The sequence below is a fragment of the Scyliorhinus torazame genome, chromosome 3, assembly GCF_047496885.1.
Source record: "Scyliorhinus torazame isolate Kashiwa2021f chromosome 3, sScyTor2.1, whole genome shotgun sequence".
NCBI lineage: Eukaryota > Metazoa > Chordata > Chondrichthyes > Carcharhiniformes > Scyliorhinidae > Scyliorhinus > Scyliorhinus torazame.
This window is the reverse complement of record NC_092709.1, coordinates 23,972,095-23,996,360: the sequence shown is the minus strand read 5'-3', so window position 1 is coordinate 23,996,360 and position 24,266 is coordinate 23,972,095. Positions and strand designations below refer to the sequence as shown.

Below are 24,266 nucleotides of genomic sequence, written 5' to 3'. Positions count from 1 at the left end.
ATCCCTATACAGCTGAGTAGGAGGTCTTATGATGCAGTGGGTAGTGTCTCTGCCTCTGAGACAAAGGTTCGAGTTCCACTCTCGGACATGGCGGCCATCGGAGGTGGCTTCATAATGTGGCCAAACAGACTAATTATCAACCTGAAAATTCTCCTAAGGGAGGTAGTAAGGGCGGGAGAATTTCCTGGCCAGCTGTACTTGATGCAGAGCGGTACCCCTAAACTGCAGCATCCGGCGACCAGCTCATGACCTGTCCCAGAAAAAACACGTTATGGAAACAGACGTAAGTATGTGCTTCGTATGACTCTTGGCACATGGAAAGAAATGAGAGCGATAGAGAGAGGCACAGCTGAGTGGCTTTCTGGGTCATTTCGGAGTGTAGTGAAGAATCCGTGGGTCTGGAGTCACACATAGGCTGAAATGGACAAGAACAGAAAATCTCTGAGAGTGTCAGTCAGCCAGGAGGATATCTGTAGCAATCCAATAGATTCATGGGCACCATTGCTAACAAAAGCCTTTTCATCACAGATTTACTTCATGAAGTGTAAATTTGAACCCACATCTCTAGATTATTAGCCCAGGCCTGTGGATTGCTGGGCTGGTAAGATCACTGCTGTGCTCCACTTTACCTAGCAAGAGGAAGGTGAGATCAAAAAATAGAGGCAGATGAAAGAAATAATAACAGGTAAGAATTTAGAATGGCAAATTGGAGGACTCAGCTAACAGTGCTCCCTTTGCTTCAGAATAATTGCACAAAAATGTGTGTATATGGACAGCGCACCAATTAACTCTTCTGATCTCTGCACTTTCAAATGAGATGTGTCCTGAATCTATCCTGTTGCCTCCTCCTGCAGCTATCCAGGTATGACCTCCGTCATACCATGCAGCTGAGGATCTCGGTGGCCGATGCAGTCCAGGTCCTAAAGGACGGCGGAATCTGAATTACATTCCCAATTTGTCCAGCCTCGGAGACTATTAGTCATCCTAAACTGGGTTATTTCCCAGACGCCAGCCGGACAGCACTATTTCACCGCCAGCATTCAGCACTATCAATCTTACTGGGAGCCGTGCAGCCAATAATCACTCTGGTGATTAATTCTAAAGGGCTGAAGGATAGAAAAGACAACCTGCTTGATATACTCGCAACCTGCATGCATTAGAGGAATTGCAGCATCACTACAGAGTCAGGCTATAGCAGTGTCTGGCAAGACAATGCTGGATGCATTAAATATTTATATTGCTCAAAACTTGTGTGATCCGCCAAGGTCAACCACAGTGGGTACTGGCTGAGTTCCAGCAAACAGATTTGAATTCGTAAAAATACGGAGGAAGAGGAAGACTGAGCAGGTGTCGGAGAAATGGGCAGAGGGGAGTGTGGAAGACAGGGAAAGAAGAGAAAAGGAATGGGGAGGAGGAGAAGGAGAAGAAGAAAGGGGAGGGGAAGAGGAGGAGGGAGCGCGAAAATGAAGAGGAAGGGAAGGTGATAGGAAGGGGAGGAGAATGAGGAGGAGGGTGAGTACAGTGAGGATGAGGGGGTGGATGGGGAGGGGGATTAAGAGGAGGAGGATGAGAATGAGGAGGAGGAGGAGGAGGATGAGAATGAGGAGGGGGCTGAGGATGAGGAGGATGACAAGGGGGTGAGGAGCATGGGGAGAGGTTTGAGGAAGGTGGGGAGGGGAGGATGAGAAAGGGGAGGATCAGGTTGTGGAGGAGGAAGAGGATGGGGAGGAGGAGTTGGATAAGGAGGAGGATGAGGAGAAGGTGAATGAGGTGAATGAGAGGGAGGATGAGAAGGAGGAGGATGTGGAGGTGGATGAAGAGGAGGTTGAGGAGGTAGATGAAGAGGAGGATGAGAAGGAGGAAGTTGAGGAGGTGGATGAAGAAGAAGATGAGGAGGTGAATGAGGTGAATGAGAGGGAGGATGAGAAGGAGGAGGTAAATGAGGTGGATGAAGAGGAGGTGGATGAAGAGGAGGATGTGGAGGTGGATGAAGAGGAGGATGTGGATGAAGAGGAGGATGTGGAGGTGGATGAAGAGGAGGATGTGGAGGTGGATGAAGAAGAGGATGTGGAGGTGGATGAAGAGGAGGATGTGGAGGTGGATGAAGAAGAGGATGAAGAGGTGGATAAGAAGGAGGAGGTTGAGGAGGTGGATGAAGAGGAGCATGTGGAGTTGGATGAAGAGGAGGATGTGGAGGTGGATGAAGAGGAGGATGTGGAGGTGGATGAAGAGGAGGATGTGGAGGTGGATGAAGAGGAGGATGTGGAGGTGGATGAAGAGGAGGATGTGCAGGTGGATGAAGAGGAGGATGTGCAGGTGGATGAAGAGGAGGATGTGGAGGTGGATGAAGAGGAGGATGAGAAGGTGGAGGTTGAGGAGGTGGATGAAGAGGTTGAGGATGTGGATGAAGAGGAGGATGTGGAGGTGGATGAAGAGGAGGATGTGGAGGTGGATGAAGAGGAGGTTGAGGATGTGGATGAAGAGGAGGATGTGGAGGTGGATGAAGAGGAGGTTGAGGAGGTGGATGAAGAGGAGGATGTGGAGGTGGATGAAGAGGAGGATGTGGAGGTGGTGAAGAGGAGGATGTGGAGGTGGATGAAGAGGAGGATGAGGAGGTGGATGAAGAGGAGGATCAGGAGGTGGATGAAGAGGAGGATGTGGAGGTGGATGAAGAGGAGGATGTGGAGGTGGATGAAGAGGAGGATCAGGAGGTGGATGAAGAGGAGGATGTGGAGGTGGATGAAGAGGAGGATGAGAAGGTAGAGGTTGAGGAGGATGTGGAGGTGGATGAAGAGGAGGTTGAGGAGGTGAGTGAGGAGGATGATGATGAGGATAGTGGAGAGAATCAATGAAAGGATGGTAGAGAGGATGGTGGAGACTGTCCTCTACGATGATTGATGTAGGGAATGGGAGGGTGTCAGAGATCAGCTGGTATTGCCGAAGCTGGTCCTATTAGATGAGATTAAAAGGAAATGGGAGGAGGAGTTGAGCCTGAAGTTTGAGGGAGGGGTGTGAAGCGAGGCTCTCTAGAGAGTCAACTCTACCTCCTTGTGCACTAGACTTAGCCTGATTCAATTCCAGGTGGTGCATAGGGCATATTTAACTAGGGCACGAATGAGTGGGTTTTTCGTGGACATGAAGGATAGATGGGAGCAATGCTCTGGAGGCCCTGCCCACCACACGCACATGTTCTGGTCCTGCACTAAGCTTGCGAACTTCTTGGTCTCCTTCTTCAGCACCATGTCAAGAATTCTTGGGATTGATTGGAACCCTGCCCTTTGCTGGCTATTTTGGGGATATCAGACTTATCGGTGTTGCAGACAGGGGCGAAGGCGGATGCTCTTGCCTTTGCTTCCTCAAGAGTCAGAAGGCAACTTTTATTTGGTTGGAGGTCTTCGGTCCCGCCCAGTGCACGGTTAAGTGACATAATGGAGTTTTTGTGCTTGGAAAAAATCCAATCAAGTATGCAATGAAAGGGTCGGCTGAAAGATTCTACCCGCGGCGGCAGCTGGTTATTTCCTATTTCAGGGAGCTGGGCACCGTCAGATGTTTGGGGCTGGGGGGATTGGTTGTTGTTTTTCTTTAGGTTGGCGGGGAAGCGGTGGAAGGTTTGAAATATTGTTAACTTTTGTACGTGTACGGATGTGAAGATGTTGGGCTGAAGTCTCTGATCCCCGACGCCGGAATCGCGGAGAATCCTTGATGACGACAGAATCGGCAGCAGCGCCGCTTTTGCGATTCTCCATCCCCTGAAAAGTGGCGCACTCTAGGAGTACGGCGCACGCTGTATCCACGGCCTCAAGCCATTGCCTGAGGCCCACCCCGCGATGCTCGGCCCCCGACCGGCTGAGTTCCCAATGGCGTGGGACACGCGTGGTCTCATCGGGAACTCAGCATGGCGGCTGAGGACTCAGCCAGTCGGGGGAGGGCCAATCCGCAGGCACTGGGGGGCATTATTCGGGGCTGGGGGCACTGTGGGGAGGGGGGGGTGGTGCCTGGAGGGCGTGAGCCGGCAGAAGGCGGGGGAACGATTGCTGCAGGCCGGGACGTGGGCTGTGAAGCACGGCCGCTGAAGGCCACCGCCGTACGCATGTGCGGACACGGACCCGGCAATTCTCCAGGCCATGTCGGCAGCTAGAGCTGGGAGCTCAACGCTGCCCGGCTGCTAAATCCCCCCCCCCACCCCCCCCCCGGAGCAGGGAATCGATGGCCGTTTTGCACCAGTTTTCCTGGTGTAAAACACCACCGTTTTCACGCCGGCTTGGTGATTTAGTCTCCCCAAAAGAATAATCCAGCCCGTTACTTTTGAAAATTTGTTAATAAAATTTTTTTTTTTATAAGAACAATTGAATTGAAAACTAAGGTGACAAGCTGGAAGTCAGGCTCACTGTTTGCATTTTCTCTTGGCTCCAGTTGAGATTTTAGACCTCCCCTGAATTTAAACCAAAGGAGAACCTCAAACCAAAGAAGAATTCCAAAGAAGAGTCGTATTGGACTTGAAACATTAACTCTGTTCTCTATAAATGCTGCCATACCCGCTCAGTTTAACCAGCACTTTCTGCTTTACTTGGAGATCGTTAATTTGCTTTAAATAACCGATGCTTATTGCTTCTTTTTCCTGTTTTTAAAGTAACTCTGGTGGTCCCTCTCTGCCCATCACCGCTCTCTTTGCCTGACAGTACGTTCATCAACTCCCCCAAGAAAATCCAGCATTAAAGTCCCTCATTTCCGGGCCTACTAATCGCTTCGACTCCTCAGGCCTTCCCAAGAGCATCGAACTCATCAGTGAAAGTAAAATCAGATATCGATCAGAAGCAGGATAATGGGGGATGAGGGGGGGGGGTGCAGAGAGTGGGCTGAAAGTTTGAGCTTTAAGAAAATCAGAATTACAAATAAAAACAAGTACACAACAACATAACAGCAGCTGCCAGCTGAATCATCAAAAGCACCTTTGAATGCATGAGCTGCATTCTGTTCCAGTAGTATTGTTTCCAGGTTCCAGTATTATTTTCTAGGTGGATGTATTAGTTGCCTCTGGGGAAGAAACAAGCGTCTGCCGTTTATATGCAGCAGTATCCTTTTGTTAGAGAGACAATTGAATGCAGCTATCCCTTTTACGTGGGGAACGAGTTCCTCTCCAGCCATTCTAGTGGCTACTCTCATGTCCCTCTCCGCTGTACAAAGAGCTATTGCCTTTCATACATACAGACACACACATGTGCAAACATACATGCACACATATACACACGTGCACATGTACACACACGTACCCACACATGCGTGAACATGCACATATGCAGACACTTGTGTTCACATACACACAAACGTGTTGGCGCACATACACTCAGATGTATTCACACACACACACACACGCGTGTCTCTGCACACATGCCTCGACAGCGTGACATTAAGATGGAAAATGCTGGAACTGCACAGTACATCAGTCAGCTTTCGAAAGGAAAAGGTTAGCATATCAATTTAATAAGGTTTGGACTCAAAATGTTAACCTTTGCTTCTCTTTCATTTGCTTGTTTTTTTTCAAATTCCAGCTTTTCCAAAATCAGAAACTTCACCAAGTTTCAGCAAATTCTTTTCTCCATTAAATCTTTACTACTTTTCAGAAATAGTGGGCGGGTTCTCCCCTACCCGGCGGGGCGGGCCGTACCGGCACCGAGGAGTGACGTGAATCCTCCACGCTTCAGGGTCTAGGCCGGCACCGAGGGGGGGTTGGCGCCGCGGCAGCCGGCGCGGAAGGGCCTCCGCCGGCCAGCGCGAGTTGGCACATGCGCGGGAGCGGCAGGCGTCATCCCAGCACATGTGCAGGGGGATTAGGGGGATCCTTCTCCGCGCCGGCCATGGACCGTTACACCGGCTGACGCGGAGGGAAAGAGTGCCCCCACGGCACAGGCCTGCTCGCGGATAATTGGGCCCCAATCGCGGGCAAGGCCATCGTGGGTACCCCCCCCCCCCGCTAGGATTTCGCAGGCCGCCCGCAGAGCTTGGTCCCGCTGGTAAGGACCTGCTGTGTTTCATATCGACGGGACCGGCCGAAAACGGGTGGTCACTCGGCTCATCGTGGACCGGAGAATCGCCGGGGGGGTGGGGGTGGGGCGCTGCCAACGGCCCCCGACCGGCGCGGCGTGATTCCCGCCCCCGCCGAAAAACCGGCGCCGGAGAATCCGGCAGCGGGGCAGATTCACGCCGCCTCCCCGGCGATTCTCCGGCCCAGCGGCGGGGGGGGGGGGTCAGAGAATCCCGCCCAGTGTTTTCACAATCACCGTTAAAAAAAATCCCAAATCTGCTGATGGTTTAAAAGGTGTAAATGAAGAGCTGTCTCGTGTGCGAACAACATTTGGCCTTCTGCTGTAACTTCATTTCTCTTTACACCTTCATCGAAGGTATATCAAATTTGGCAATTTTATCATTCGCACTTTCAAATGAAACCAAGCAAATGGAAATCTTAGCAACCGCCGCCTGGTCATCCTTTCATGATAGAGTCTGACTGCGTGGAAAACCTCATTTCAACTAATCTCTGGAAATTTGATGTGGATGTTCGCTGGACTGGGTACACCGAGGATTAGAGAGGGGGCATTAAACCAGAATGCCAGCAGTACAGCAGGTCTCAGTTCCAGCCATTGACTCCTGCCAATTACAGGCAAACCTCTCTGATACTCTCCAAGGCAAATAGGACCTTCTGTCACTGTGCCATTCAGCAATTCACAGACACTTAAACAGCACTATTTGGAAGTACAGTGTTTCATAATGCCCCTGGAAGTTTAAGCTCATCCATCTTACCTTAACGCCAAGTCCTGTTCACCATCACTCCTGTATTCACTGACTTACACTTGCGCCTGGTCTATGTCTCAAGTTTAAAATTCTCATCCTTGTTTTCAACCCCTCCGTGGCTTTGTCTCCCTCCATCTCTGCAGCCTCCTCCACACTCTTGACCATCCCCAATTATGATTGTTCCGTTTTTGACAGCCAAGCCATCAGCTGTTAAGCTCCGGCAAGCTCTGGGATTCGCTCCCTGAATCTCTGGTCTCCTTACTTCTCTGTTTTCCTATAAGAGGCCCTTGTAAAATATATCACCTAGCTTCGGACACATCCTAATATCTCCTTAAATGGCTCAGTATGAAACTGTGTTCGATAATGCCCCAGAGAAATGCTTTAGAGAACCTTTGCCATCTGAGAGGTGCTACATAAATGCAAGTTATTACAATTACTTCTTTTGCGTTCTATGGACAAGGCGACCACGTCTTAGCCCTTCACAGGCTGGCCATCGTTTTTCTTTTTAAAAATAAATTTAGAGTACCTAGTTCTTTTTTTCCAATAAAGAGGCAATTTAGCGTGGCCAATCCACCTACCCTGCACCTGGGTTGTGGGGGGTCAGACCATTGCAGACACAGGAAGAACCAGCAAACTCCACACGGAGAGTGACCCAGGGCCAGGAGCAAACCCGGGTTCTCGGCGCCATGAGATCGCTGCGCCGCCGTGCCACCCAATTCAGTGTGGCCAATCCACCTACCCTGCACATCTTTGTGTTGTGGGGGCGAAACCCACGCAAACACGGGGAGAATGTGCAAACTCCACACGGACAGTGACCCAGAGCTGGGATCGAACCTGGGACCTTGGCGTCGTGAGGCAGCAATGCTAACCACTGCGCCACCGTGCTGCCCCAACCATCGTGTTTCTTGACCAGGCTCTTTGGCATCCATTCACTCTATGTAGCCTCATAGGAAAATCAATTCCTCATCATTATGAAGCAATTTCTTAAATTGCCATTGGAGAGCAGATGATGACTCATCTACCGCAGCATTTGGTAATGATGCTGTCGCCTCTGTGCAGGTCGAGTGAAAAAGATGTTCATCTGCAGCAAACTTTGCACTCGTTTCAATTGCAAAAGCACCACTCAGTTTGTAGAAGGGGTCGGGTTGGTCATGCAACCCGATGTTGCATGATATTCAGAAGTTTTGTTCTGTAACTGTTTCATTTCCCGTGTGTTATTTACAGGGCGCCAGCTAACCCATTTGTTGGAATAGCATCGAAAATGCACATTTTCGATGTTCAAATAGTGCAGAAATGTATGCAATTGTGCTAACAGGTATGTTAAAAATAGCGTGGAGAAGGAATCAAAACCTTTAATAGAATAGAAATCATAGAATCCCTACAGTGCACAAGGAGGCCATTTGGCCTATCCCATCTGGCCCATCCCATCTTCACTGACCCTCCGAAAGAGCACCCTACCCGTGTCTATTCCCCCTATCCTGTGATACTAAGGGGCAAATTTGCCTATCCTGCAAATCTTTGGACTGTGGGAGGAAACCGAATCACTTTGGAGGAGACGCACACAAACACGGGGAGAACGTGCAAACTCCACACAGATGGTCAAGGACAGAACTGAACCTGGGTCCCTTGGCGCTGTGAAGCAGCAGTGCTAACCACTGTGCCGCCCTGAGTTATTCCAGAGTTTCAGAGCCATTCCAGAGTTATTGCTTCTATATTTTTCTTCTGACTGCGCGCCTGACAAATCAAAGTCATACATTCTACAGATGTGACCATATGTCCATCATATTATCAATAGACATGTTCCATTGACATTTGCAGTGTGTGGCAAAGCATTTCATGCTCCAACTGCCCACTTGTGAAAAGATATTTCTCTTAAATCTGAAACCCTCTGCAGAATGAGGAACTCTGTCTTCGCAAAGGGGACAAGCTGAGTCTACAATATTTTCAAACCTAGCGGGCGATGTACACAGGGGATCAGGTTATATGTTCAAATGCAGGCATTTAAGAGTGACAAGGCAGTAATTTTATGAGGCTGTTTTGATAAGCTGCTAAATTGCATGGATTAAAGTATGAAAGGTGTCAGCAGAACTCATAAACCTGCACCCTGCCTCAAAACCTGCATCATCGATTAATGATGTTATTCCACTTTACGTTTTAGCCACACAATGCTGTGCTTAAAGCAATGAAACAGAATAGAAAAGGTATGTGGCATCATGTGACCAGGACCAGTGGCAAGGGGGTTGGGGGGGTTAGAGAATATGATACCAGATCATCAATCTGTCTCATAATTCAGGCTGTTTCCGGTGGTTGAGGGACCATAGATACAAGTTTAAATGTGTGAGATTTATACAAGAGGGAAGGAGAATCTATTTTCACACACAGAATAATACAGACAGAATTGTCAACATTCACGACTATATTAACTAGGTGCATGAATGAAAAGAAGGGCTGAAGGATTAGGGTGGGTACACTGTTTCGAATTATTTGCTCACATGAAGGGTAAACACCAATACTCATTTGGAGGTGTCAAATGTTCTGCTTCTATGCATCCATCTGTGTGCTTCTATAATCGTTTACCTTCATACAATATGTCTTTAGTGTGACAGGTGCACCATTGTTTTCAATTAAACAAATGATTACTTTAAAGAGTGTAACTCCCTAAGAATGCTTCCTTTAGGAGGCACCAAATTACCTTTTATCCTACAATTTGTTTTCTATATGTTGTTTTGTACCCGTCTTGATTTTTGTATGAGTTCTGGTCAAAGGCTGTCCACAGGCCTCTGTTACATTGGCCAAGTGTTCAATTATTATTTATGTTATGGGTGTGCGTTGGTGGGCTATTTGACTGGAAAGAGCATCATATCCAAGATTACTTTCATCCTCGCCCAATGACAGCATTCCAACAAAGATCACTTCAGTTGTCAGGAGGAACAAGCATCACAGAATCATAGAATTTACAGTGCAGAAGGAGGCCATTCAGCCCATCGGCTCTGCATTTGCTGCTCGAAAGAGCACACTACTTAGGCCCAGCCTCCACCCTATCCCGGTAACCCAGCAATCCCACCTAAGCTTTCGGACACGAAGCGCAATTTATCATGGCCAATCCACCTAACCTGCACAATTTTGGACTGTGGGAGGAAACCGGAGCACCCGGAGGAAACCCACGCAGACACGGGGAGAAAGTGCAAACTCCACAAAACACAATGGAGGTAACCTCATTGTGAAGACGATACTTTGTCTCCACAGGGACTGAACGGTGGTCACTTTTACCAATACTGCAGCAGGCAGGTTGGTGAAGATGAGGTCGAGTATGTTTTTCCCCGCTTGTTGGTTCCCTCACCACCTGCTGCAGTCCCAGTCTAGCAGCTATGTCCTTTAAGATCCAGCCAGTTTAATCTGTAGTGATACTACCGAGCCACTCTTGGTGATGGACATTGCAGTCCCCCACCCAGAGCATCTTCTGTGCCCTTGCCACCTTCAATGCTTCCTCCAAGTGGTGTTCAAATGGAGTACTGATCCGAAGATAGAATGATTTTTGCCTTAATGAGGGTGCTCAGACCAATGAACATGTCCCTCTTTGCAGCTCAGTCTGAGGTCATGGATTGAGAGTCGAATCTTGGGTCCTCTGGTCTGTAGGACTACACCAGGCTTTGTTCAAGACACGGGAGGGGAGCTCTGATCTGATATTTGGGGGTGAATGGTTATTGGGGTAGACAGGAGTATGGGGTTGATGTTACAAGCATATCAGTCATGATCTAATTGAATGGCGGAGCATGTTCGAGGGGCTGAGTGGCCGACTCTTAATTCATATTATCACCCAATAGTCATATATATATTTTTTTTAATTTAAAGTGCCCAATTCTTTTTTTCCAATTAAGGGGTAATTTAGCGTGGCCAATCCACCTACCCTGCACCTGGGTTGTGGGGGGTGAGACATTGCAGACGCCGGAAGAACCTGCAAACTCCACACGGAGTGTGACCCGGGGCCAGGATCAAACCCGGGTTCTCGGCGCCGTGAGACCACTGCGCCACCGCGCCACCCAATAGTCAGATTTTTTAGATCCCTGGGGGGCAGATAGGCATGTATTACTGTGCCCCAGGACCACGCACATGTGTATCGCAGAGCCGCAGAGGGCATACACCCATACTGACAGAGGGATTCATGGGAAGGGATTATTCACCGACCATACAGAAATGAACTACCCACCTGCCCTCCCCACTGATCCTAAAACTCTGACTAGTCATGAGAAGAGCACGGCAGATTGAGCCTGAAGATTTTTGGGTTCTGTGAAGGTTCATTGCTGCATAAACCTAAATCTTAACTCACTCGCAATAACACTGCAGCAACCAAGCCAACAAAGTCATGAGCCACTTTACACCTCGTGATTTACAAATGGCACCCTGCTGATATTAATCACTATCTTGTCAGCGTGTCACAGAAGGAAGCCATTGATTCCATGGTTTTCATGGCTTTGTTGGCTCAATACCTACAGTGCAGAACCAGACTAGTGGAGTTGAGCCACATGCAGACAGACAGCATTACTGAGCTCACTTGGACAGAGCTACATAAATGAGGTACTGACTGAATTACCACCAAAAAGTCAGAGATTCATCATGTGAACACTTTTCTATGCACATCGAATGAGTAAAAATGAACTTTCAGTCAACAGTTAGCACTGCTGCCTCATAGCGGCAGGGATGCAGGTCAATTCTGGCCTTGGGTCACTGATGTGGGGAGTCTGCACGTTCTCCCTGTATCTGCGCGGGTTTCCTCTGGGTGCTCGGCTTTCCTTCCACAAGTCCCGAAAGACGTGCAGGTTAGGTGGATTGGCCATACTAATTTTCCCTTTAACGTCCAAGGCTTACGGGGTCAAGGGGATAGAGCGGGGGAGTGGGCCGAGGGAGGGTGCTCTTTTGGAGGGTTGGTGCTGACTCAATGGGCCGAATGGCCTCCCACTCCACCGGAATGGTTCTCTGATTCAAGTATTCTTCCTTCAACGATGAGTGCTAGTGATTCTGGAAAATGGTACTGAATCCGGCAGTAGCAGAAGGATAATTAATTGTGCCGCTAACATGGGAGTGTCTACTTTTCACTTCCTGGTTTTTCATCTCAAGCAGCATTCGGTTCAGTAACGCTGCCACGTCATAGAATTAAACAGGACAGGAGCAGGCCATTCGGCCCACGGCTCTATGCTGGTGTTGCAGCCCCACGCGATCCTCCTCCCATCCTGCTTCATCTAACCTCATCAACACATCCTTTTGTTTCTTTCTCCCTTGTGCAAGTACCTAGATTTCTCTGCGTCCCTGTTATTTGCCTCAATCACTTCTACAACATAAGACCATAAGGCATAGGAGCGGAAGTAAGGCCATTCGGCCCATCGAGTCCACTCCACCATTCAATCATGGCTGATTTCAACACTCTGTGATCATCAGCAACTACGGCCTCAAGAAGAAATGTACCCAACAAGAATAAGGGAGGTATTAAACCTGCATCCTATTTAAATCAGTTTTATTTCTTATATTCACTGGAGAATGGGGAGACTCGGCTGAAATTGAAAGGGAGGGGTGGAGGGTGGAGGAGATCAAACTCTCATTTCTTTTTAAAACGGGCCCTTCAATAGTGTCTCAGTCAACCTGAAGACTGCCTCAAAGCAGCCAGTAAGATGTCTTTGTCATTTCATGGAAACGTGGTACCCAAGTGACCAATGGTGGGGTACCACAGACAACAATGAAAGAATTAAATTTGAACAGCACTACAGGATCTTTGGCATCCACCAGACAGGGCAAAACGGGCCTCAGTTTAAAATTTCATTGAAAGACAGCACCTCCAACACTGCAGCACTTCCCCTCTCTTGTACTGAAAAGTCAGCCTAGACTGTGTGCTCTGGCATGTGACTTGAGCCCACAATATTGTGACTCTGGCGAGAGTGCCCACAGAGGCACGGCTGACACCTGGTGCACTGAAATTCTGCTTATCTTGTCGGACTCAGAAGAAAGATGGTGCTGTTGCTTCTGTGCTGTGCTCTCGCACTTTTAGAACTGCCAGTAATGATGGTTTCCCGTTGGTGTGGAACTCCCTCCTTCTTTGAAGTCATGACATTCAGTGCTGACACTCAGACCACAGTATCTACTCAGAATAATGATGTCCGTACGTATGCTTAGATAGTTCCTTCCTTCCCGGCGGAATTGAATCATGAGCGATTCGGGTCATCAACTCTGGTTGGACAATTTCAGACATCCAAAAGTACAAGTGTAGGCCACGCGGCCCCTCAAGCCTGCTCCACCGTTCAACATTTCCTGGAGGTGTCATCACATGACCTACTGCTTCCAATCACCGTTCCCCCAGAACTCAGGCCATTGGTCACCCAAATATTTTCTTATTCACCTTTCTATGCCAATCAAAAAGTGAATAAATTTCATTACTCAATTGGGTGATTCTTGAGCGTCAAGCAATCATCTTGACAAATAAAAGAAAGTGGTCAGAAAAAGCAATTCTATCGCCCCAATGATCTTTCTCCTGGGTTCCCCGTAGGCGAATCCTGGAGATTATTCTTTCATTCCTGGAGACACCAGGGCAGATCTGGAGGGTTGTCAAGCCTAGCTGGGGTGCAGTTTCCTGTGAGCATCTTGCCCCACCTTATCACTGTGTACATTTTTCACGTTGGGCCAGACCATCGGGTCAGGTCAATCACCTCATATCTAAGCTTGTCTGGAGACAGATAAACTATTAACTAGTCACGCTCACATTGCATAGATGCATATAGAATGGTTATAGCACAGAAGGTGCTCCTTTGGCCCATCATGTTCATGCAAGCTCTTTGTAAGAACTACTCAGCTAGTCCCACTCCCTCACTCTTTCACCGTGGCCCGGTAGATTTCTTTTCTCATCAGTTAATTATCCAACTCTCCCTTGAAAGCCATGATTGAATCTGCCTCCACCACACTCTCGGGCAGTGGAGTCCAGATCCTAACCATTCACTGCATAAAAGGTTTTCCCTTAGGTCACCTTTGGTTCTTTTGCCAATCACTTTAAATTGATGCCCTATAGTTTTTGACACTTTTACCAATTAGAAAAATTATATTTTAAAAGACATCGACGTACACACTTCTTTCAGCACGGCAGCACTGTGGATAGCACAATTGCTTCACAGCTCCAGGGTCCCAGGTTCGATTCCCTGCTTGGGTCACTGTCTGTGCGGAGTCTGCACGTTTTCCCAGTGTGTGCGTGGGTTTCCTCCGGATGCTCCGGTTCCCTCCCACAGTCCAAAGATGTGCGGGTTAGGTGGATTGACCATGCTAAATTGCCCATAGTGTCCAAAATTGCCCTTAGTGTTGGGTGGGATTACTGGGATAGGGTGGAGGTGTGGACCTTGGGTAGGGTGCACTTTCCAAGAGCCGGTGCAGACTCGATGGGCCGAATGGCCTCCTTCTGCACTGCAAATTCTATGATACTCCCCAACAAGCAATTTTAGCAAGTAGCTGAACCACTATGATATTGAAAAAAAACTGCTTGGTTTTAATAATTTCCAAACTCGATGCTGTCCTCTAAAGCAAACAGCATTCCTCAAGATAAAAGTAGCTGAAAGCACAGATATATTCCATGAAGCAATGAATTACCACTCGCCACAGCTGCCTCAACACAGTCCTTGGCTTCCTGCTCCTCTATTTAACCCCATCTACTCTGTATTGATTTTGACTTCAGATTTCCAGAGAGAAGGCTGAAACAAATTGCAAACTATGTGTAATTTAATTTCCCGGCAAAAACAGCGGGAGAAGAAAGTCCCTCAGACATTGATTAGCCTCACATATTCCCCAAGGTTCGAGCCGCCAAAAGTCACAGAGTGAAACTATTTGGAAAGTACCACTGCTAGCCGGTTAAACAACTCGGAATGCCGAAACGCCAAAGCTTGGCAGGCAGCCAAGAACTAATAGAGAGAGAAAAAAAAATCTTGCAAAGTCATTGTCCAAGTGGACAACCTACAAGGCAACATTAACAGATTGTCTTTCCATGAGTCTCTGGAATAGACGAGAATCAATTAGCTCACAGCAGTGAATGACCTTGAAATTCAACGCAGAAACAGGCAAGACATCACAAGGCGAGGACACACACAGACCCTTTTCAAAAAGAATAAATATTGATTATTACAAAAGAAATATAGACTGCCTTCCTGATTTATCTCCCACCACAGTGCTTCTGACTAAATTCCCTGCGGTTTGCGATGAAATATAGAGTATAATTGTTAAATCTGATGGATCCCATTCATGGAAGGGTCAGAATACGAGTTAACAAAACATTTTTTTTTAAACCGCCACAGTTTTCATCAATCAGCCTGCAGGCTAAGCATAGGAAGTTCCATTAGAATATTATGCCTGATGGTAAATCAGGGGAACTGCTAACAAGGGCTCACGGGGTTATGAAGCACACTAACAGCAGCCCAGTTACTCTCCTGTAATGTCATTAGACACAAAGCACGGGCTTCTGTCAATGGGGAGCCAGTAATTTAAAGCGAGTTCTTTCCTACAGCACTGATTCTGTGACTTTTCCCTGATAGATATTATTTTAGAGAGAGACTTTTCTCGGCTTCCGTTAGAAAGTCGACGTTTCTGTCGACCCAAAATCCAAATCCAACATGCTGAACAGTGAATTGGAATGTAAGCCACTGTGCTGCCAAGTGAGAAATATTAATCCAAGAATAACCTTTTACAAATAAAATTATCTTATTAAAAAGAGTTCAAACAATCAGACTAAATACAGAGCACGCCTTTCTTAACTTTCTCTGCTTTTAGACAAATGAGTTGTTAACATCAAAACAGCAGTTTAGAAAAGGCTGCCAGAATTTGCTCTCCAACGAGAATCACAGGAAAGAAAAGAACACATCACTTACTAAATGCCGGTGCGATAATGAGGCCTGTATCTGTCATTTGGGGAAGGGTTACAGATGCTGATTCAGTCACTTCGCGACTTTTGGTGACGATAGGGTCTTGGGAGAAAGATTCAAGTATGACGGAGGATAGGAAGGAAGGAGATGAGGTAGGGGGCAGTGAAGATGGGGGAATGAAGGGAGTTGAGGTGAGCACCAAAGGGTCATCGGGTTCGTTCACCGTCTGGCTCAAATCAGATATCGGAATGGTGGCGGTAAAGGCAGTTGATGGTGGCCATTCGGCGACTGTTGCTTGGTCAGCAGAGATGATAGGACCCTGCCCTATGCGCTTGGGATCAAGGTGCGTCAGAGGTTCGTACTCAAATATCTTGTCCACAAAAACCCACTTGAGGCCAGCAATGCAAAGACCCAGGCTCACCAAACAGGCCATGATGGGTATGATGCAGATCTTCTCAGAGTTTAAGCAAGTCCGTACACGCTCCACCTCCATGCAGATGCAACAGGTAGCGATGAGGCCCGTCAGTCCCAGGGCTCCATTCTCATCCGCCTGGGTCGCCGAAGAACTATCCTCCGCGGTCCCTTCTGCAGACGGGGTCGGACAAGGAGGGGTGGAGGGGTCAGGAGAATTTTCACTTGCTTCCTCAGACATCCTCTCGTTGCATTAAACTTGACTGTTATCTGAAGGCTTTTGAGCCACAGGAAGGAGGTGAGTGAGAGCAAGGAGGAGCCGGGTGCCGAGGCATCAAACGGACAACGACGATAACATCATCATCAGCGTTCGGTCGGGGAAGGTGGGCGAGCAACCTGATAGCTCTTCACCGTGTCAGTCTCTCTCCTGTCAATCTGTGGAGTTCTGCACGAAATGCTCAAGTCATCTCTGGCTTTAACAGTTCAGTCCTGGTATCAAGGGGGCTGCCATTTATTCTGAATTGAAAGTCGCTGGGCGTTGCTCCTGATCTCTCACCTGCAGAGCCGGGGATTTACCAACCCCCGCCCCCCCACACCTTCATGAAAAGCACCCACGGGCCAGCAGCAGCATCATCCCTGTTGTTCTCACTGTGCCTGCTCTGCTCATGACTGAGAAACGCTGGAGTCATTAAGGAGCAGCAGGTGCCCGTCCGCTGAGCACAGTGGAAGCGGTGTCATTAGTGACAGGGATACTCGCAAACTCGACGGGTGGGAGGAAGGAGAGGGAAGGAGGGGAGCAGAGAGAGGGAGAGGACGAAGGGAACTTCCTCCTCTTGTTTCATACATACACTCACAGACACACACACACTCACAGATGTAGAAACACACACTGCAGGGTAGGTATTCCTGAAATCAGAACACATACATACACACGCGCGCACACACACATGCACGCACCATTCAGAACTGCACAGACTGCCTGCAACTTCCGACTTGATCCAATTAGGAGGAATGAACCATCAAATCAGAAAGAGGCAGGCAGCAGTGAATTCTCCAGCCTCATCTCTCCCTCTGCCATATAGACGAGTCAGCAATTGATTATGCTAATACACAGGAGCTGGATGTGATGGGGCAGAGCAGGGCTGGTAAAACTGGCAGACGCTGTGTCCCAGGGGGATGGGCTTTCCTCCAGTAATTTCACTTGTGTGCTCCCAGAGATCAGATTTCAGCCGAACACCCAGCTTCATGCTCAAATGATAAAGGGAGACAAGAATGGTTTCAAATGGGCTGTCGGCAAATATAGATAAATGAAAAGAAGTTGGGACATTCCGCATCTTAAAAGACTGCCAGGGTTTACAGAGTTTAATATTGTCTTGTTAAAGCGGCAGGCAGGGGGGAAAGTGGGGGGCTCATTGGCGGCAGGCATACGTATCAGAAAGCAAAGCTTAAGGTGGCAGATCCATGGAGGATTGATAGTTCTGAAGGATACACTCTTAATCCATTCCACTGTTGGAAAGGCTCCAATTCAGTCTCGCCCTACTTATTAACCTGCGAGTGACATCCCAGCGCAGAAAAATATAAAGTGTAATTAAGAGAGAGAGAAAGACAATTCTTCTTCACGCTGTGAACGTATTTGATGAGTTGATGAGAAACTTCTGAGGAAATAGAGAGAGAGAAAGAGAGAGAGAGAGAGAGAGAGAGAGAGTGAAAGCATTTAAGAAACAGGACATGCATTACAAAATGAGTGCTTAGGGACTGCCATCAGTAGATGATGGGTTGCCAGCGAGTCTATTGTTAATATAGTTGTATCGGCAGATCAACCAGCCTCAGCATTAATTGGGCCGTGCCACTGTTGAAGACAGTAAACTGTGAGAGTTGGAGCTGTGTGCAGAGTGAAATGAGCTGATAGATAGTGCAGCAATTTACCACATGGGCACCCTAACTCTCTCCTCACGGCTCCAAATTAATAAAAGACATTCTCATCCTTCATAAACAGACATGTTGTACTGAGAGCAACATCTGAAAAGTAGGTCAGAGTAAAGTGACTCCTGTGCCTTGTTCTTCAGAGGCACACCTCAGAGGAAATGTGCAGATGTAGCACTGAGGAGCGAGTGGGTTCTAAATCAGATTTTTTTTAAAAGGCTCGCAAAGAAAGATCGCCCAACTGAAGATGCACATCACAATGCGAACTCAGCAGAATTCCCATGAAGGGTCATTTGCCCAAACTCGATTTAAATAAATATTTTGTGTAAGATGTTTAATCTCATAGCCTCTCTTGTCACCGATAGACCGTGAGACACGTGAGTGCACCGGGACGGCGAATCCAGGCTTCAACACTAATAGTCCAGAGAAAGTAAGTTTGAATCCCATCGTGGCAGTTTAAGAATTTGAATTACAATTTTTAAAAACAAATTGGGCGATAAAAAGTGGACATCAGTAAATGTCCTTTAGCATAGAATCATAGAATGGTTATGGCAGAGAAGGAGGCCATTTGGCCCATCATATGTGTGCTGGGCCTCTGGAGGAGCAATTCACCCTGTGCCACCGTCCTTGCAGCATTGAAAATGTTTCCTTTACCAGGGGCGGCATGTGGCACAGTGGATGGCACTGGGACTGCGACCCTGAGGACCCAGGTTCGAATCCTGGCCCTGGGTCACTGTCTGTGTGGAGTTTGCACATTCTCCCCACGTCTGCGTGGGTTTCACCCCCACAACCCAAAGATGTGCAGGGTAGATGAATTGGCCACGCTAAATTGCCCCTTAATTGGAAAAATATATAATTGGGTACTCTAAATGAATTTAAGAAAAGAAAATATTTCCTATTCCGATAATGGTCTAATTCCCTTTTAAAGGACACAATTGATACTTCTTCCACTACACCAGTGATGGACAACCAAGGCTAGTAATTGGGCTGTATGAATGGCCCTCTTTCATCTCAGTGGGCCGCAGGTTTGAAATCGATCATGTCCACAAACCATGATCCCATGAATAAGATTAAATACATTTAATACACATTGCATATTTCATAATGAATTACAGAAAATACAAAATCATTCTCATAATAATAACCGTCATCAACTTCAAATGCGAAAACCAAATAAATATTTATGTTTACCCTCAATGTGTATTATAATTTACTGTGCTTATCAAAGTTTGTACCAAGTACAACTTAAAGTTATACATTTCTTAATTATACAGATATATGCATTCTCAGGCAGTGCATTCCAGATCCTATCCACTTGCTGATTTAAAAAGATTCTCCTGCCTTAAGAGAAGAAATTTGTTAGCCATTTTTACCCAATCTGATCCCGATATGATTCCAATCTCACAACAATGCAGTTGATTTTTAATTGCCTTCTGAAGGGGCTTAAAAGGCCACTCAGTTATGTCAAATGGCAACCAGCAGTACATGATGGCACCCCACCATTGTCCTCATAAGTCACCAAGGGATCAACAACAAACGCCAGCCTTACCATTGGTGTCTGCACCTGAGAATAGCTTTTTTAAAGATTACTTTGGAAAATGATCATATACGTGTGTTTTTGGAAGCTGGTGAGAGTGCAAACACCGGGCACGATCGAACGGCCACGTTGCAGCTGAAAGGCAGTGTGCCGCGAGGTATGGTGGGCGATAGAAGCCGCGAGACCCCACTCCCGGGATCTATGCAGCTCATAACGTCTCGCAAGATCTAACCCCATCTCGCGAGACGTTGTAATGTGAATCCCGCCCATAACATTTTGGCAAATCTGAATATGAGAGCGAGACAGCTAGTCTCACTTTAAAATGCAGTTTCCTGTGGCACCTGAGCCGTTGGGATCTATCCTCTTTGCCTCCGAGTCCTTGGGCTAGCGTCTTTCAGTACAGGTCTCCACAAATGGGAACCAGACAGAACGACGCCCGTGGGGGTCTCGCAGCGGATCGGAGACCCCAAAATGCTTGCTCGCTGGGAAGGGTGACACCCTGGCAATGCCAACGTAGCACTCTGGCAGAACCAGACTGCCATTTTTTACGCTACGGCAATCGGGACGGTGATGCTCTGTGCTGATGTTGGGGCGGGTGCTGGGTGGGTCACGGGGGACCGGACCCACTCATAGTGAGTTGGAATTTGGCCGGGGGGGGGGGGGGGGGGGTCAGGGGTTATGTCGGGGGCTCCAGACACCGGGACCCCATTTAAAAATGGCATCCCCATCTCTCGCTACACCAAGGAGTTCCAACGAGCGGAGCGCCCCTGTGCAGAAAACGGGGCAATGTGTGGCCTTGACGGGGTATTTCTCGACACTGTGAGCGCCGGGAAATACACGGCTAAACAAGCTCGTTATGGGACTTTGTTCCCATTTAGTTAAACGGCGCCCACCAGCTTTGAAAGAGTAAAATAGTGCACCTTCATTGCAAAGTGAGATCCTGGGATGCCTGTTTCAAACATACTGCAGGTTTAATTTGACTTCAGAAAAGTGAAACTATGAAAGGTGACACTTGGAAAAGGTTCTAAACTGTTCTATCAGCCTTTCGTCATCCCTTTGTGTTCCATTCAAATGGCTGTTATATTGCCCGTCACACCTCATTGGTTTCATTTTTGTACCCATTCGGCTTTTGCATCATGAAATCTTTTGATATTTTGATTTCCCCTGCCCTCCAGCCTATCACAAATCTTTCTTTTGCTCTCCCTGCATAGCAGGCTTTGCTGGGTTTTGAGGTGTCTCATCGGGTTTTGTAAACCTTACCAAAGAGAGGGGAGAGAATTGGCCTGTGAATGGGGTGTGGTGTTCCTATTTACTTCCTGACAAACCCCTGCCACTGCCTTTACTGGTACAACGTTTCCATTTGGCAACATGGCGGCAACCGGGCCTCCTGAATTCAAATAGAAACACTGAGATTTTCCAAATCTCCTCCTCTGCATCATGATCAGATGCACATTGAAGGCAGAGCGGGATTCCCCAGGTAGTTTCCAGACAATGGTTGGAATATATAAAACCCTCAATCATTACATTAGAGGCCTTTTCTAATTTAATTTCACGCTCCACTCAGTGGAAAAGGACGTGCAAAGGGTTTCCTGACACGACTGCAGCCCCATTGTTAAACAACACTCATTAATTAGCACAACATTGCCACAACGAAAACCTTTAATATAGCGCTCCTAAGGAAAATGAATGTGCATTTATATAGAATCTTTCATTATCTTAGGGCATCCCAAAGTGTTTTACAGCCAATGAAGCACGTTTTAAGGATAGTCACTATTGTAGTGTAGGGAATGTGACTGGCAATCCCGCTACTAGCAGCTACCAACATAATGAGGTGGTTTGGTGGTGTAATTGAGGAATTAATATTGATCAGTGCACTGGGAATTTGGGATGGAGACTGCCAACAATCCTAGACCTTGGACAGCACAGTAGTGGGTCAGAGGATCATCTGCAGGTATACCTTCCAGATTTGGTGTCCTGGAGGGATTCCATCTTCCTGCCTCAGAATGTTCTGGGACGTACATCTCCTCTCTCAGGAGGTCTATTTTCCAGGTTCAGAGTGCTCCCAGAGATCTATCTTCATTTTCAGGAGGTCCACCATCTTTCTTCCCTCGTGGGTCAATAACGTTGGGCGCCTTTCCAGTATAGCACCTAGACACAACGGCCAACTTTGAGCCACCCAGATCTGCCCCGTCACTGAATACGCTGTGAAACACCCAACGCGTAATAAAAAGTGTCGGGGTCGGGAGATTCGCTATGTTTTCCCATCAGCCTCTTTGGTGGAAGACGCTCCATGGCCCACCATGGCACTTTGGCTCAAAATGGGAGAAATCAGCCCCGTGACATCGAGCCACAAAAAGAGGTATTGTATCATATAACCAAAAGCTTGGTCAAAGGGATAGGTACTAAAGAGTATCTTAACGAGGGAAAGCAAGGTAAAGAGGCTGCAAGTTACACAGAGAATATTCCAGAGCAACTGAGGGCAGAATTCATGAAGCAATTCAAACTGGGGATGGTCAAGAGGTCGGAATTTGCGTAAGGAAATCTTTAGGAATACATCCAAACCATATTGGTGACCCTCGGTGTCCATGAGCTGGTCTGTTGCATTGCCCTCAAACAGACTGGTGGAGTCAGCTCTCCTTCTTTACCATCAACGGGCAATGAGGCTATTGGCAGCTACAGCAAAGCAGGTGGTAGTTGCAAGAGCCACCTGGCAATCTGTAAATTGAAATGCTGCTTCAGTTCCCTCATTGTAGTCAGTGAGACAGGGCCCCCCGGGTGTGTCGTATCACTTATTACTGCACAGCTGGGCCAAGCAGTGCACATCAGTCAAGGTCTTTGAGAGAAAATGTTTTAAAACCTTTGTCGAATGAGGCATATTTTTCCTGCTGCGGTAAACATGCGACGTGAAGCCAAATTGATGACAGATAGGCTGTAAAATCCAGAGGAGAAAGCAAACGTTCAGAAGCACAATTCTTCCAAGGCATCTGTTAAAAAAATTAAAATAAATGGTTTTGGGGTGCTGAGAGTATGCCATATTTATTCTAAATGTGTCGGCTTGGCTCAGTGGGTGGAACTCTGACCTCTGAGCCAGCAGGTCATGGGTTTAATCCCATACCCATGACGGGCATACATAATTTAAGCCAACACTTCTATTCTCCGCGAATGGCCTGCTGCACTGTCGGAAGCATCGTCTTTCGGATGAGACCTTAAACCAAAGCCTGTTCCGATCAATGTGAAATATCTCATTGCTCGGCAACGCCACAGAAGATCCGGGGTCATTCAGCTGTTTGTGGAATCTTGCTTTGTGAAAATCAAGTTCCATGTTTTGTAAGAACCACACTTCAATCAAAAGTAATTCATTGGCAATATATCACTAAATGGACGTCCTGAAAGGTGCAATGAGAATTCTTTTTTTCTATTCTAGTCTTTAGTGGATCACGATTAGGCTATGCCTAATTTCCCATCAGCACGGTTTTGCTTCTGAATCAGCTGAATTCAATTGTGAGCACTGCTCGGCTCATTTTCATTTGTTAATGAATCAATTGATTAGTTAATTAATGGTTTAATCTGGAAGGAGTAAGAGGTACAGCAAAGAAAAGCTCCACGTGTTGCTGACAACAGTTACTGTTCTGACAGGCTTCATGGAGTGAATGAGACAGTAGAGACATCAAGAACATCCAAATCTCACCATAACAAGCTGCTCATTGCAGCAGCTTTGGGAGGACTCCCTATTACCCCCTAGATAAGAAGACCAAAGACTTTTGTGTGTTATAATGACATGATATGTGTACCCGAACAGGTGCCAGAATGTGGCGACTCGGGGCTTTTCACAGTAACTTCATTGCAGTGTTAATGTAAGCCTACTTGTGACAATAATGATTATTATTATTATAAGGCACCAGTCTCTCATAAGAGATTGTACAACATGTTGTGGGTTAATTTATTAAGAACAGGTATATGTGAGCTGATGTGAAGAAATCAAAGAACAAGAACAAAGAAATGTACAGCACAGGAACAGGCCCTTTGGCCCTCCCAGCCTGCGCCGGCCATGCTGCCTGTCTAAACTAAAATCTTCTACACTTCCGGGGTCCGTATCCCTCTATTCTCATCCTATTCATATATTTGTCAAGATGCCCCTTAAACGTCACTATCGTCCCTGCTTCCACCACCTCCTCCGGCAGCGAGTTCCAGGCACCCACTACCCTCTGTTTAAAAAGCTTGCCTCGTACATCTCCTCTAAACCTTGCCCCTCGCACCTTAAATGTATGCCCCCAGTAATTGACCCCTCGACCCTGGGAAAAAGACTCTGACTATCCACTCTGTCTATGCCCCTCATAATTTTGTAGACCACTATCAGGTCGCCCCTCAACCTCCTTCGTTCCAGTGAGAACAAACCAAGTTTATTCAACCTCTCCTCAAAGCTGTGTGCCTATGTTCTGCTCCAGGCCAAAGTACAACTGAGCCTGGACCACATGGCACACTTCCCTTAAAGTGATGGCATGCTGCTGTGTGGCACATTACAACAAACACTATCCGCCAAAGTGCAGGCAGGCGGTTTACTGTGCGTGACTGAGGTGAGATGGTAAAGTGTCGATGTGTCGGGGCGGTGGGGCAGAGCATCACCACCTGTGCAAATGCGTCGTGGATGTGCCGTTTTTCAAAAGATTGCTGACCACCACACCATTTCCAACAACCGTTGAGAAACCAGGACCGTAGTTGTGAACTAAAAG

The 24,266-nt window shown here is 47.4% G+C and overlaps 1 protein-coding gene across 5 annotated transcripts in view; it reads right to left on the bottom strand.

Annotated features, from left to right (window-relative positions):
* The window catches only part of nrg1 (neuregulin 1), a 226,915-nt gene that overhangs the window by 136,512 nt on the left and 66,137 nt on the right, over positions 1-24,266 (bottom strand). For 3 of the 5 annotated variants that reach the window (XM_072495409.1, XM_072495408.1, XM_072495410.1), the window contains exon 1: positions 15,672-17,064. The exons of the other annotated variants lie outside the window; for them this stretch is intronic. In XM_072495409.1, the coding sequence (XP_072351510.1) occupies positions 15,672-16,317 (646 nt within the window). In that variant the 5' untranslated portion in view covers positions 16,318-17,064. Of the gene's footprint in view, positions 1-15,671; positions 17,065-24,266 lie in introns of those variants that run through there. 5 annotated transcript variants of the gene reach the window in all.